This window comes from Terrapene carolina, unplaced genomic scaffold, assembly GCF_002925995.2.
Source record: "Terrapene carolina triunguis isolate 2854851 unplaced genomic scaffold, T_m_triunguis-2.0 Scaffold21, whole genome shotgun sequence".
Classification (NCBI taxonomy): Eukaryota; Metazoa; Chordata; order Testudines; family Emydidae; genus Terrapene; species Terrapene triunguis.
The window spans coordinates 3,507,729-3,519,995 of NW_020664372.1; the positions used below are offsets into that span (position 1 = coordinate 3,507,729).

Genomic DNA, 12,267 nt, shown 5'->3' on the forward strand with positions numbered 1-12,267 from the left:
ACAGATTTAAGAATTTTATTAAAGTGAATGTTTAAAATTAAATATACACAAGTTAAGAGGGAAGGTACTGTACATCTGGGGTCAGGCTTGGGTTATGAGGGATTACAGGTGTCGGTTGCAAGGGTGAAAAGATACATACATATCACATAACCGGCATAGACCCAGATTGGGGTGCAAGAGTTTTTCAAGTGTCAGTGGATAAGTGGGCTCGGGTATGCCACCCATGGAATGTATAAGGAGTCCAAGTCAGTATCGGTGTAGCAAATGAGTACATGGGTGGGGTGCGTCCCTTGGTTCGTCAGGGAAGGAAGTGGGTTATTTCCCTGGTCGGTGGTCTCAGTTACTCAGTGTGGTATTGGCGGTGTCCTGTGATGTGTTCCGTATAAATGTCTCTGGACCACCTGATGATGTTGGACACCATAAGCTGTCTCATGAGCCGGGCGTAGCATCAACCGACTCCGCATGCTCTCAGAACCGGCTCGTTGTGGGGGTCCCACGAGCCCAGGGCTCCCACAATTAGGGCATGTATCTGGACCTCATAGTCCTGGGCTCTCAGGGTCTCAGCCAGCGGGGTGTACTTTGACTCCTTCCGTGCTCGGGCCTCATGGAAGGCTTATTACTCATCCACCTTGTCTATCTAAATAAATTAGCATCCTTATCCGAATAACCTCAGGAGAGACTGGTCTCGTTGCCATGGTGAACCACTTTGGGACAATGCATAGAATGAAAACTCTTGTTTCCAACAGGTATTGCACTTCCAGGAAAAACTTAGTTTTGTTTCTGTAATTGGAATGCATGAGAATGAGGAGGAAAGCTTTGCTTAAATCTGTTTTACACCAGCTGACAGTAATCATTAGATCTTTCAAAATGCTCTTCTTAAATGAGTGGCTGCACTCCAAATTATGGTACTGCCAATTGTATTTGCCATTACAGTGTATTTACTCTATGCAAACAGGGAAGCAAAGACAGTTTCCTTTAAGCAGCCTTGAAGGGACACTGGTTAAAGTAGTATCACAGCTAAAGTCTAAGCATTAGTAGCCATTACCTCAGAGGACAGAGACAGATTTCAAAACATACTGAAATTAATCATTTTATAAAGCATGCAAATTAAGGACAGTGAATTACTGAGGACCACCAGTGACTGTTCCCTTATAACCACGGGAAATTGATGCTGCAGAAACACCCACCCTACTTTTAAAAGACGATACTCCAGAGAAAGATCAAAAAGCACCAAGTATCTAACTAAGATATCCTATTCTATTCAGTTTCTCATACTGCACTTATCAGTTTGGCATCCATTCAACTCATCATTGCATTCATCCAACAATGCATTAAGCTGCATAACTAGCATCTGTAATGGAAGATATCCTCCATTTAACAATTACTTCAACGTTGTGCACGTCAAGAAGAAACACCCTGGAATCTCATGCCATTCAACCCATCTGACGTCAATGGAATTGCATGGGACTTAAGCCAGTACAGAATTTATCCCAAAGCATACTTTTCAAATAAAAATAAGCATTTCCACCTGAATACTTTCACTTAATTTTCTGTTTTCTTTTGAAAACTTCACTTTTTTTCAAGTATCAGAAAGTGTATCATTAAACCCCATATAAATTATTTGTCAACATAACCTTGTCTGACAGACAACAGGAACATGAAGTTCAGAACATTAATTATTTCACTTAATGTGCTTTTAAAGAAAATATATATTTCTGATGCTACCAGTAATATTTATAATGCATATTGTTGTAAAATTGTCAACAAACTTTTATGGCTTTCCTCTTCATATGAATACTTAGTCATCCATTCGTTCCTAGATCCACTTCAATCCTGAAAAAAAAAAATCAATAATTCTGAATTAATTAGGAAATGGGCACTGAGCAGATGTAACTTCTTCAATGTTTTATTTTTGTTTCTCAACTTTTATTGCCTACTTTTGCAAAAACACAGTGATTTACTCTGTGGTGAAACATTGGAAAAGCACTGTGTTTTTCAATATTTTAAATAAAGCAGGCTGAATATTTCAAATACTAAGTTGTGTCTCGTGCTTTTCAATTAATTGATGTTTTAGTCAATATTTTTCTGTCAATTCAATTTCTGATTAGTTACTTGAGTGTTCAAAATTTGAGCTTCTTTGCATGGACAACAGGTCACATGATATATTTATACTGCATGATTGGATGGAGTAAATCTTTAGCAGATGTCCATTTCAAGTACTTAAAATTTTGATTTCAAAATTTTTTTGCTAGAAATATTCTGCAAGATCTGATTAATATTTGCTGTTTGAGGCAAGTTTCTTGCTAATAAAACTCATTCACTAGAATATTCACAAAAAGGAAACACAACTAAGTAAGATTGTAGCAGATCTAATAATCTGAATGAATATTTTTAAAGGTTTGCAGTGTACATGTGGCAAAAAATGTCATAGTTCAGCATTAAGCCATGGGGGGGGGGGAATTATATGACATAAAAAGAAACAGACAAAATACTTTTATTTTCTTTGCTTCTTCAGATTAGATAGAATATAAAAATCCAGTAGATTTTGCAAAGTATATTCTAATTTCTGTAAAGCCTTTAAAAAACCTTAAAAAAAAAAAAGAGGCCAAAACTGTGGCCTTTAATTTCTTGACACTACGCCTTAAACTCTCTTGCCAGAATGCATGCATATAACTGGAATGAACTTTTACTTTCATATGTCCCCTTTAATAAAGTAAGCTGTGTGAATTCAAGACTAACTCTGTTGTCAGAGAGCTAGTATAAATAATCTGTTATAACTTGATTTTTTTTTTTCAAACTGATGCTGTCTCTCCAATAGTGACAGCGTATATAACCTATTCATTTTTAAGCCATAACCCAGTATTTCATTACTGCTATACATACATTAACATAGCTATCAGGTTTAAACATACTGAACAGCCTTTTACCTTTAAAACTATATGAGACTCTGGAAAAGATGCAAAGATAGTAAACATTAATGAAACCCACTAATATCCCAGTGATTAAGCACCAAATTTATATAACTTTTTATTAATTTTTAATCCAATTTTTTTTAGAAATAAAATAAACGTAAGTTCCAAATTAACATTAATATGAGTCACAAATGGTTGCAAATTCCCTAGAAACAATGACCTCACTAAATTTAATTAAATTCTGTAGGCTTGGAGTGTTCTAACTACTGTAGAGTATTTGTCCCATCTTTGATGTATCTTGGAGAGTGTCGTTTTTGTTTAATCTCCTTTGGCATTATTTGAATTGCTTCAGAATTTCCATTTCATGAGGCAAATTTTCTTTGGCTTACAACTGAGGCAGTGAGCATTGAGCGATGTCTACTTTTTTTTTTTTTGAATTGCACACTGTAGGGAGATGCCTTTGACTTCCTAGCAGCCCCATTCTGTACCAACATCCAAATACTGGACACTTGAGCCAGGTTTTCTGTGTCCTAAATGTATACACGTGGTATGGTTGTCTAACCTGACTGCGAAAGGACTCAGTCACAAAACTGTTAAATTAAATATTACAGCATTTCAAAGCTTCATAGAGTGTCCCTCAAAAGGAAATCTCCTTTGACCTGTAATTGTTTCCAGTTCTCCAAATTTTCTCATCAGTTATTTCTCTACACAAACATCCTACAAGCGCAACTTAGCTTCATGTTACCAGTGAATGCTGGAAGTCCTATTAGCTCACTATGGCTATGGTAATAATGAGAACAGGGATGTGTGTTTCAAAACTGCTTAAGTGTAGCTACCTTACTAATCATAGCTGCATTTGTTTTACATTATTAAATCACGTACAATTCTGCCCTCTCCCCCCCGCCTGGTGAAAAGGTTCCTTCATTAACAATGATGAATGATTGGTGTTGCTTATATATTTCCCTATGCGTGTTTACTCAATTTACTGAGCACTGAATTGTTAGTTCCCTTTCACCTTTAAAATGCCAGTCTTTTTTCATTCTCTTTGTATGTGAGATTGAAGGCTCATGAAAATTTTCCTGGTTGGCCCAAGTCCTCAACAGACAGTGTAAGCACATCACAAACCCTAGCAATCAGGTTTCCCACAATACTGTCCCATGGTTGTGCATCAACCCACACACTTTAAGGATGAGCAGGGAATTAATTCTCTAGGGCATATATTCAGTCCTTGGCCTGTCCAATGAGATTGGTGCCTGTAGCAGGGTGGTTACCCTGCTCCTGCCTGGAAGGGCTTAAAACAGCCCTGGCAGAGGGCTGCAGCTCTAAAAGCTGGACTGATTGGGGAAGTAGCCACAGCTGGGCCATGCCCCAGTCATGCCACAGCTGGCCTGTATAAAAAGGCTGGGAGCCAAGAGCTCAGCAGTCTGTCTCTGCACTCTGAGAGAGAAGGGCCTGGCTGCAGGGAGCTAAGACAGAGTACCTGGGTGGAGCAGGGCTGGGGAAAGGCTGAGGAGCTGGGGAGCTCCAGCCTGGATAACCCCAGGCTGTGGCCCAGTAGGAGGCCAAGGGGTGCTGGGGGTTGCAGAGGGCAGCCCAGGGGTAGGCCAAGGCAGCAGGTCCAAACTCAACCTTGCCTGTGATGAGTGGCCTATACTGCAGTCTGCCCCAGGGAGCGGGGGCTAGTTGGTGACTGGCAGTGGCCTTATTCTGAGGCGAGGTGGGGATAGTGGGTGGGGGTTCCCCAGGGAGGGGAGACCCTAAGACTAAGGGGTTGCTGCCAGGGGGCATCACCCCAGACAAAAGGGCACCGGGGTCTGGGAGGGACACGGGGGCTGGAGGACAGGCAGACCACTGGCCTGCAGGGGGCGCTCCAACGCTGGAAGAGCTAATTCCCAGAAGAGACCAGCAGGAGGCGCCGCAGGGGTGAGTCCGCCCCTCTACAGTGCCAATTAGGATTAGTTGCAATGTGGATACCTGCCACCATTTCAATTCACACAAGCCACCATAGAGATATCAAAGGGTAAAAATGTTGATTACTTATGACTTGGGCTGGATTTGAACTGGAAATGAAAAGCTACACATCAAATTGCAATTTCAAAGTGTATATCTACACTGCACACTGAGCCTGGGCTCTCACTCAGGTTTGAGGCCAAAGCCCATCTTCCATCTACACACAGATCAGCTTGACTCGGGTTAGCAACCACTCAGGACCTGGCCTGCGGGGTGGGGGGAGGGAAAGAGTCAGAGACCAAGTCCCACTGCACCTCGGGTTCAAGCACTGTCGTATTGCAGTGTGGACACAGCTCAAGTCACAGACCTGGGTCAGAATGTCTGCATAGTGCAGTATGGATGTTTAGCATGGCTGAGACACCCAGGTCTAGCAATTGTAAACCCAGGTTTACAATGCAGTGCATATGCTCAAGCATGGGCTTAGAAACACTGAGTCTACAACTCCAGGTCCCACAGACCCTGGCTTAGTGTGCAGTGTAGACATGCCCCTAGTAATCCTATCATAAAATGGCCTGATTTTCAGATGTGCTGAGAACATGCAACTTTCAATAAAAGTACCAACAAAAAAATCACACCACTTACAAATCCAAAATACATTCCTTCTGTCAATTATATTACCACCAAGAAACACTTCCTGGATTTTTGAAGACAATTTATTCTTCCAGATTTAAATAAGGCTGCTATGAAATACTTGTTTTGTTTTAAGTAGTAAATGGAACGTGATGTGAAAAGTCCAAATAGGAGCACTTACATCCAGTATCATTTTGCAAATATGGTTTTTAGTACCAGCAAAATACCTAAAGCACAAAATAAAAGGATTGGAAACAAGAACAACATATTTGTTTGATCCAAGTCCCTTAAATGACCGAAGGCTTTCTGTGTAATCACAAAGCAAAGTCTCTAACAAACATGAAACGTCAGTCTCAGGCCAGGTCTACACTACAAACTTTGCTAATGCAAGTTACATTGGCACAAAGCTGCAGCAGTTAGCATATCACTTGTGCACATGCATCGGCACTGCACGTACTCACTAGGAGTGCTTGTTTCAATGCAGGTAACGGTGTGCAACTCGCCACTGTCCAGCGCCCTGTTTTTTGGGAAGTTTTGGCAATGCGTGGTGGGGCAGAAACAAGTAGCAAAAGGGGTGACTGGGACTGCAGAGTCAAGTTCCCATCATGCAACTTTCTCCAATGCCATCTCTATCACATAATTTTCGTACTTATTTTGAAAATTCCACCCACAAAGGACTTGTCATGGTCCATCATCTCTGAGAGAAGCATGGAGGCTATTGTCATGAGCATTGCAAGCACAGGACACATGAACCTCCGGTACCTGCAGAGCCACAACAAGAGCCATGGGGAACATGATGATTTTCTGGAGGGCAGATTGATGGTGGCATTTATAGAGCAGCTGCAAATGGTGGAGCACTGCTTCTGGGCCAAAGAAATAAATACTGACTGGTGGGATCGCATCGTAATGAGGCTTGGGATGAAGAGCAGTGGCTGCAGAACTTTCAGATGTGCAAGGCCACATTCCTAGATCTGTGTGCTGAGGTTACCCAGCCCTACAGTGCAGAGACACCAGAATGAGAGCTGCACTGACAGCGGAGTGGCAATCGCACTCTGGAAACTTGCAATGCCAGATTGGTACCGGTCAGTGGAAAATTGTTTCGGAGTTGGAAAATCCACTGGTAGGGCAACTGTCATGCAAGGGTGCAGGGCCATTAATCATCTCCTGCTATGCAGGACCATGACTCTCAACAATGTGCAGGACACAATGGATGGATTTGCAGCAATGGGGTTCCCGAACTGTGCTGGAGCAATAGATGGCATGCATATCCCTATTCTGGCACCAGACCACTTGCCACATAGTACATCAAACAGAAAGGGCTATTTTTCTATGGTTATGCAAGCGCTGTCAGAACACCAGGAATGTTTCACCAACATCAGCGTTGGCCAGTCAGGGAAAGTGCATGACACACACATCTTTAAGAACACAGGACGGTTCAGAAAGTTACAAGCAGGTACTTTCTTTTCCAGCCAATGGATTAACATTGGTGTTGTTGAAATGCCAATAGTGATCCTGGGGGACCTAGCCTACCCCTTACTCCCTAGCTCATGAAGCTGCACGCTGACCACCTTAACAGCACCAAAGAAAGATTTGCCTAACGGCTCAGCGGAATGACAGTTGGATGTTTTTTTGGTAGATTGAAGGTTCGCTGATGTTGTTTACCCACTAGACTGGATCTCAGTAACAAAAATATCAGAACAGTTATAGCTGCCTACTGCGTCCTGCACAATACACGTGAAGAAAAGGGGGGGAAAGTTGCCACTGAGGTGGAGGAGTTTGAACAGCCAGACACACGGGCTATCAAAACAGCTCAACGTGGAGCTATACAGCTTAGGGAGGTTTTGAAAGAACACTAACAGCGAGCCACAGTAATGCATTGTGGTGTATTGTGCTTCACCTGGCCCTACAGTTTGGAGACCTGTTAGGAACTGCATAGTGCTTGGTGCACCTCTATGAATATAATACTGACAATGCACCAATTAATGTTGTGGTGCTTCCTGTACATTTATAATTATTACACTGTGTTTGTCACTGATCCTATAAGTTGTGTCACAGTGTACAACAACAAGTAAATGGGTACTTTCACTACCGCCAGACATTATGCAGTATATGTTGGAAATCAATAAAGATGAGCTATTTACCAAACAATACAGTTTATTGACTAATGAAAACACCTTAAGAAATTCTGTGCAATTTAAAAGCAAATACATTAAAACCTTAATAAATGCATGGAACAGAGGTTAAATAAGAGGAAGGAACATTCATGTCCATTTTAGCTACACATACATCAACTGTGGCTCTCACAGGTTAGTGTATATGAAGCTGCCGTTGCCCTTAATGTCCCCCTGTGTAGAGTGGTAGGGATAGGGATGCGGCCCCTGATGCCACGTGGAATGTGGAGGGTGGTTGTAGGGAGGTGCTGTACTTTGTAGTACTCCATGGCCTGCAAATGGAGGCAAGCACAGGATTGTAGGTCCACAAGAGTCTGCAGCCAGAGAAGCCCCATTATGCCCTCATGCATCTCCCTCTCCTTTTCCTGGTGAGACTCCTGGGCCTTTCTGCTCTTTTCCTCTCCATACAGTCTGCAATATTCATCCTCCAAGCCCTCTGCTCATGGAGGATGATGCAGCACTGGCTTGCAGGATCTCACTGAACATGTCACTCCAAGTCCTCTTCTTTCTCCTCCTCATCTGTATCAGGCATTCCAAGGGTGTGGAGGGGGAACCCCTCAAGACCGCAACAGCCATAAATGCAGATAAAACACAAAGAAGTACCATTGTCTGTATAGTCTCATCAGAAATTGAAAGTTAGATTCAGAACTCCCTTCCTTTGCTCCCCTAAAGTTTTAAACAAGACTTGATTACTGACACTTGTGCTTCAGAGTGATTGTGCATGGTGCCACTCACAGCACCAGCCATGGTGAATATGGCCTGCTAGGCGTGAGGGAAATGCATGAAACTATATGGCAGTATAAGTCAGTGTTGCTGAATTCAGCACCATTTTCCATAGGTGATGGTGATTTTAGCTGATATCTCATTCCTGAAGGTAAAAAAGGCACAGAGGGCAGAGCTGCTGCTGGTGTCCCAAAGGTACCCGGGCCCATATGCTGCTAGACTGTTTACTGCAATGCTGCCTGCCAAAGTTATAGCCAACTGGCATGGGGGAAAAAGTGTCCTACTGTGGAGGAAGAAATAAGGCCGCCATCCCTAGAAACCTTTGGGAGAGGATTGCAGAGGACCTCCATGGAAGTTTCATCAAGAACTCTCAGAAGGATTTCAGGGTCATCTGTGTATATAAACTGCTTTGGGACACCCCGGCCTAACTCTACAGGGGAAGGAAAAGCAGATAACAACTCTATCTCTCTTTGTTGTGAATTAATGAAAAGTTGATAGCTGTGTCCTGCTAAGTTGGGGATGCCATCACTGTAATGGGAAATAAACTTACACACTTACCCAAAGATTCTTTCCCCTGCTTTGGGATCACCCAGGCTCGACTGCCAGGACTGACTGGACTGTGGTGGAGTCTCAAACAGGCTCTGGCTCAAAGCACAATGGAGCCCCCCGTCACATGTCCCCCATCCTCTTGCTCCACCTCAATCCTTGTTGTTCATGCCAGGGACCTTTGACTCGGGCTCCTTGGAGGTAGCCATGGTGTGTGCAGGTGGTGGTGGGGGTCTCAGCCAAATATCGCATGTAGCTCTTTGTAAAAGAGGCAGATCTGAGGCTTGGCACTGGATCAATTGTTGTCCTCTTTGGCCTTCTGATATGCCTGCTGTGGTTCCTTTGCTTTCAAGCAGCACTTCTGCTGCTCTCCGTTATATCCCTTCTCCTGCATTCCCCGTGCAATGTGCTCACAGATATCCAAATTTCTACAGCTGGCCTGTAACTGTGCTTGAACAGTCTCTTCTTCCCACTGGACCAGGAGATCCAAAATCTACTGTCTACTCCAGGCTGGAGTGCATCTGAATTGTGTAGCTGGTGTGGTTAACTGGGCAGTTGCACACAACAATGGAGAGCGGCTACAGGTGGGGAGTTTTAAAGGGGGGGGGGAGTGGCTTCCGGTCTCCATTACCCCTAGGCAGTGGAGTTAACAATTGTGACCAGAGCGGTCATTGTCAGGCATTGTGGGACCGCTGCTGGAGGACTGTTAGAATCAACATAAGTAACTCAACATCTACACTTACGCTGTATTGACCTCAGTAATTCAGCCATTGCTCAATGCTGCTCACGGAGCTGATGTTACTATGACAATCTAATGGAGAGTTTGCATTGGTTGGAGAAAAATTTAAGTGTAAACACATGCACAAACAGAAGATAGTTTACATCAACCTAACTTCGTAGTGTAGACCAGGCCTCAGACTGATGAGAACTGGCAGAAAGAAAACACAGGGTTGTGTCCCTTTCCAACCAAAAACTAGCTGTCTTCATAAAACTAGGGTTTCAGAATTTTAAAAACTTGTAAACATTTATGAAGGCTACCACATATTTGCCATAGGCTCATTTTCCCACTAGCAGAAAACCATCAGGAATTGAAATGTCCAATCCATGTGAGATCTCATGGGTAACAGAGTAACGCTAAGGTATTTCCAACATGTCAAACACCCTCACTGACTTGCAAAACATTACCATTGGGGGATGGAAAACATGTACTGGGTCAGATTCAGAAATGAGGTATCAGGTTGATCTTATTAATGTATAGACTTTGAATGAACATACTATATATTTTTTTTGTTTACCTCTCCACTTTGAGAATATATTTTTTAAATTATGAATAATACTTGATATTGATTCATCAAAATAGAATAGTTTGATCAGGCAGATAGGCCCCACAATGGCAACAAGAGTGTTTATAAGAGCCTGTAGATCCATCTGGCCCCACCTCCCTACACCTTCAGCAGATGTCAGGCATAAAGAGGGGACTTAAAAGGAGGAGACCCCAGTTCTGGGCTGACCAGGAAGGAGGGCAGAGCTCCACTTCTCCTGATGTGAGAGAAGCCTGGTTGCAACCCAGAGCATAAGCAAGCCTGTCAGTCAGATGAGCCTTCTGCTAGAAGGGACGACAGGTTGCTGAGGGACCAAATAAAGTATGGACTACTTGAAGACAAGCCCTGAACAGAACAGCAGGATCCCACTGAATATTCATCGAATGACCTGTTTTGAGCTGTTTTTAATCCTGATTTTTTTCTGTACCTTAATACTCTCTGGGAGTGGTAGAACTGAAGTGTGATTTGACCCCTGAGCTAAAGCACCACTACCTCAGACCTCGCAAGAGATAGCGACTTGCCAACAGAGACCTGCACCTGGGTGAGTCATGCCCTGATGGGCACGAGGGGATGCTGCAGAGGCAAACCCAGTCACAAATAGTTAATATACTGGAAATATGACAGTGATATTTATACAGAATTTATTTTTTATAAATTCATTGGGAAATGCTCACTAGCACAATTAGAGGGTTATTCCTGCGTTAAATTCCTCTTCCCAGGATTTGGGCAAATAACCTCAATATTTACGTTATGCAGGTGACACTATCTTTTCTTCATTTCAAATAACGTCACTGTCACAGAACTGACCCTCCACTTGGCTGAGATCAACCCATGCCTGAAGCACAGCTGGCTGAAGCTGAACCTGAACAAGACTGGTGGGCAGAAAAAAGCATTGGGAAGAGTTGGACGCTGCAGAACAGTCTCTTTCAGCTGAAGGCACACAGCCACAACTGATCAATACACACAGTAGTTTAGGAGTGCTCCTGCATTCCTTGTTGACACTAACCTTTCACATAGCAGTGTCCACATTGAACACTTTTTATCATTTCTGGCTGACAAGGAGATGACCGATCCTTGCAGAAGATGACCTAGCCTCAGTACTACATGCCTCTGTCACCCTCAAGCTGGGCTATAGCAATGCAATATGCTACTCACAGGCTTAAGTGCTTTGCTGAATCAGTATTTAAATAACTATATTCTCTAGACAGCAAATCTCACCTTTGGAAATATCCAGGCTTATGAATCACTTTGTCAAATCATTTATTTTATTATAAAAAGGAAGCATTTTGTCTTATTGGTTTCCCTTAAATTTGCACTTATGCTATTTTCACAGTCTTCAATCCTGAGTCCCAGCAATCCTCCCTGAGGAGGGCTGAATATGACTTCTTCAAAGCCCATCAATGATGCTCTGGGCGTTAGATTGGGAACTAGGTTATTTGAGACCCAGACAAGGTGCTCTCTTCCTTTCTGGAAGTGAAAACTGTGCACGAAGGGACTTCCCAGTTCAAATCTCCAGCAGCACCATTAGTACTAGATACCCCCAGGCTTGACCTCTTCACTGGATTTCTAATTCACAACTAAATTCAAAGGCTTCATGGATAATACAGACTAGTGATTCTTCAGAGATTCTGGAACTATGTAGTTCCCAGGGGCTACTAAACGATTGTATGTGTTGTGTAACTTCAAAAAAGGACTTCCAGACTGTTCTAATTCAAACCAGTCAAAACTAAGAATCAACCCAGTGTGCCATTAGGGCTTCTGTCAGAAAGGTATTTAAGATTATAATCCAGATTGTGACCCACTGTTTTGTCTGCTGTGATGGAGCAAAGAATAGGTTAAAATGCCAATATGTATTTATTAAATGTTAACATTCAAATTTACAGTCTTATATGGCAGTGGTCTCCAAAGTGGGGTGCACGCACCCCAAGGGGTGCGCAAGAGGATCCTTGGGGGTGGGGTGCATGGCAGGAGGAGCGGGAGTCCGAGCGGCTTTTTTTTTTTTTTTTTTTTTTT

The 12,267-nt window shown here is 43.0% G+C and overlaps 1 protein-coding gene across 3 annotated transcripts in view; it reads right to left on the reverse strand.

Annotated features, from left to right (window-relative positions):
* Positions 1 to 12,267, reverse strand: part of KLF12 (Kruppel like factor 12) — a 341,374-nt gene that overhangs the window by 230,643 nt on the left and 98,464 nt on the right. For all 3 annotated transcript variants that reach the window (XM_026660877.2, XM_026660850.2, XM_026660911.2), the window contains exon 2: positions 1,770 to 1,833. In XM_026660877.2, the coding sequence (XP_026516662.1) occupies positions 1,770 to 1,790 (21 nt within the window). In that variant the 5' untranslated portion in view covers positions 1,791 to 1,833. The remainder of the gene's footprint in view (positions 1 to 1,769; positions 1,834 to 12,267) is intronic.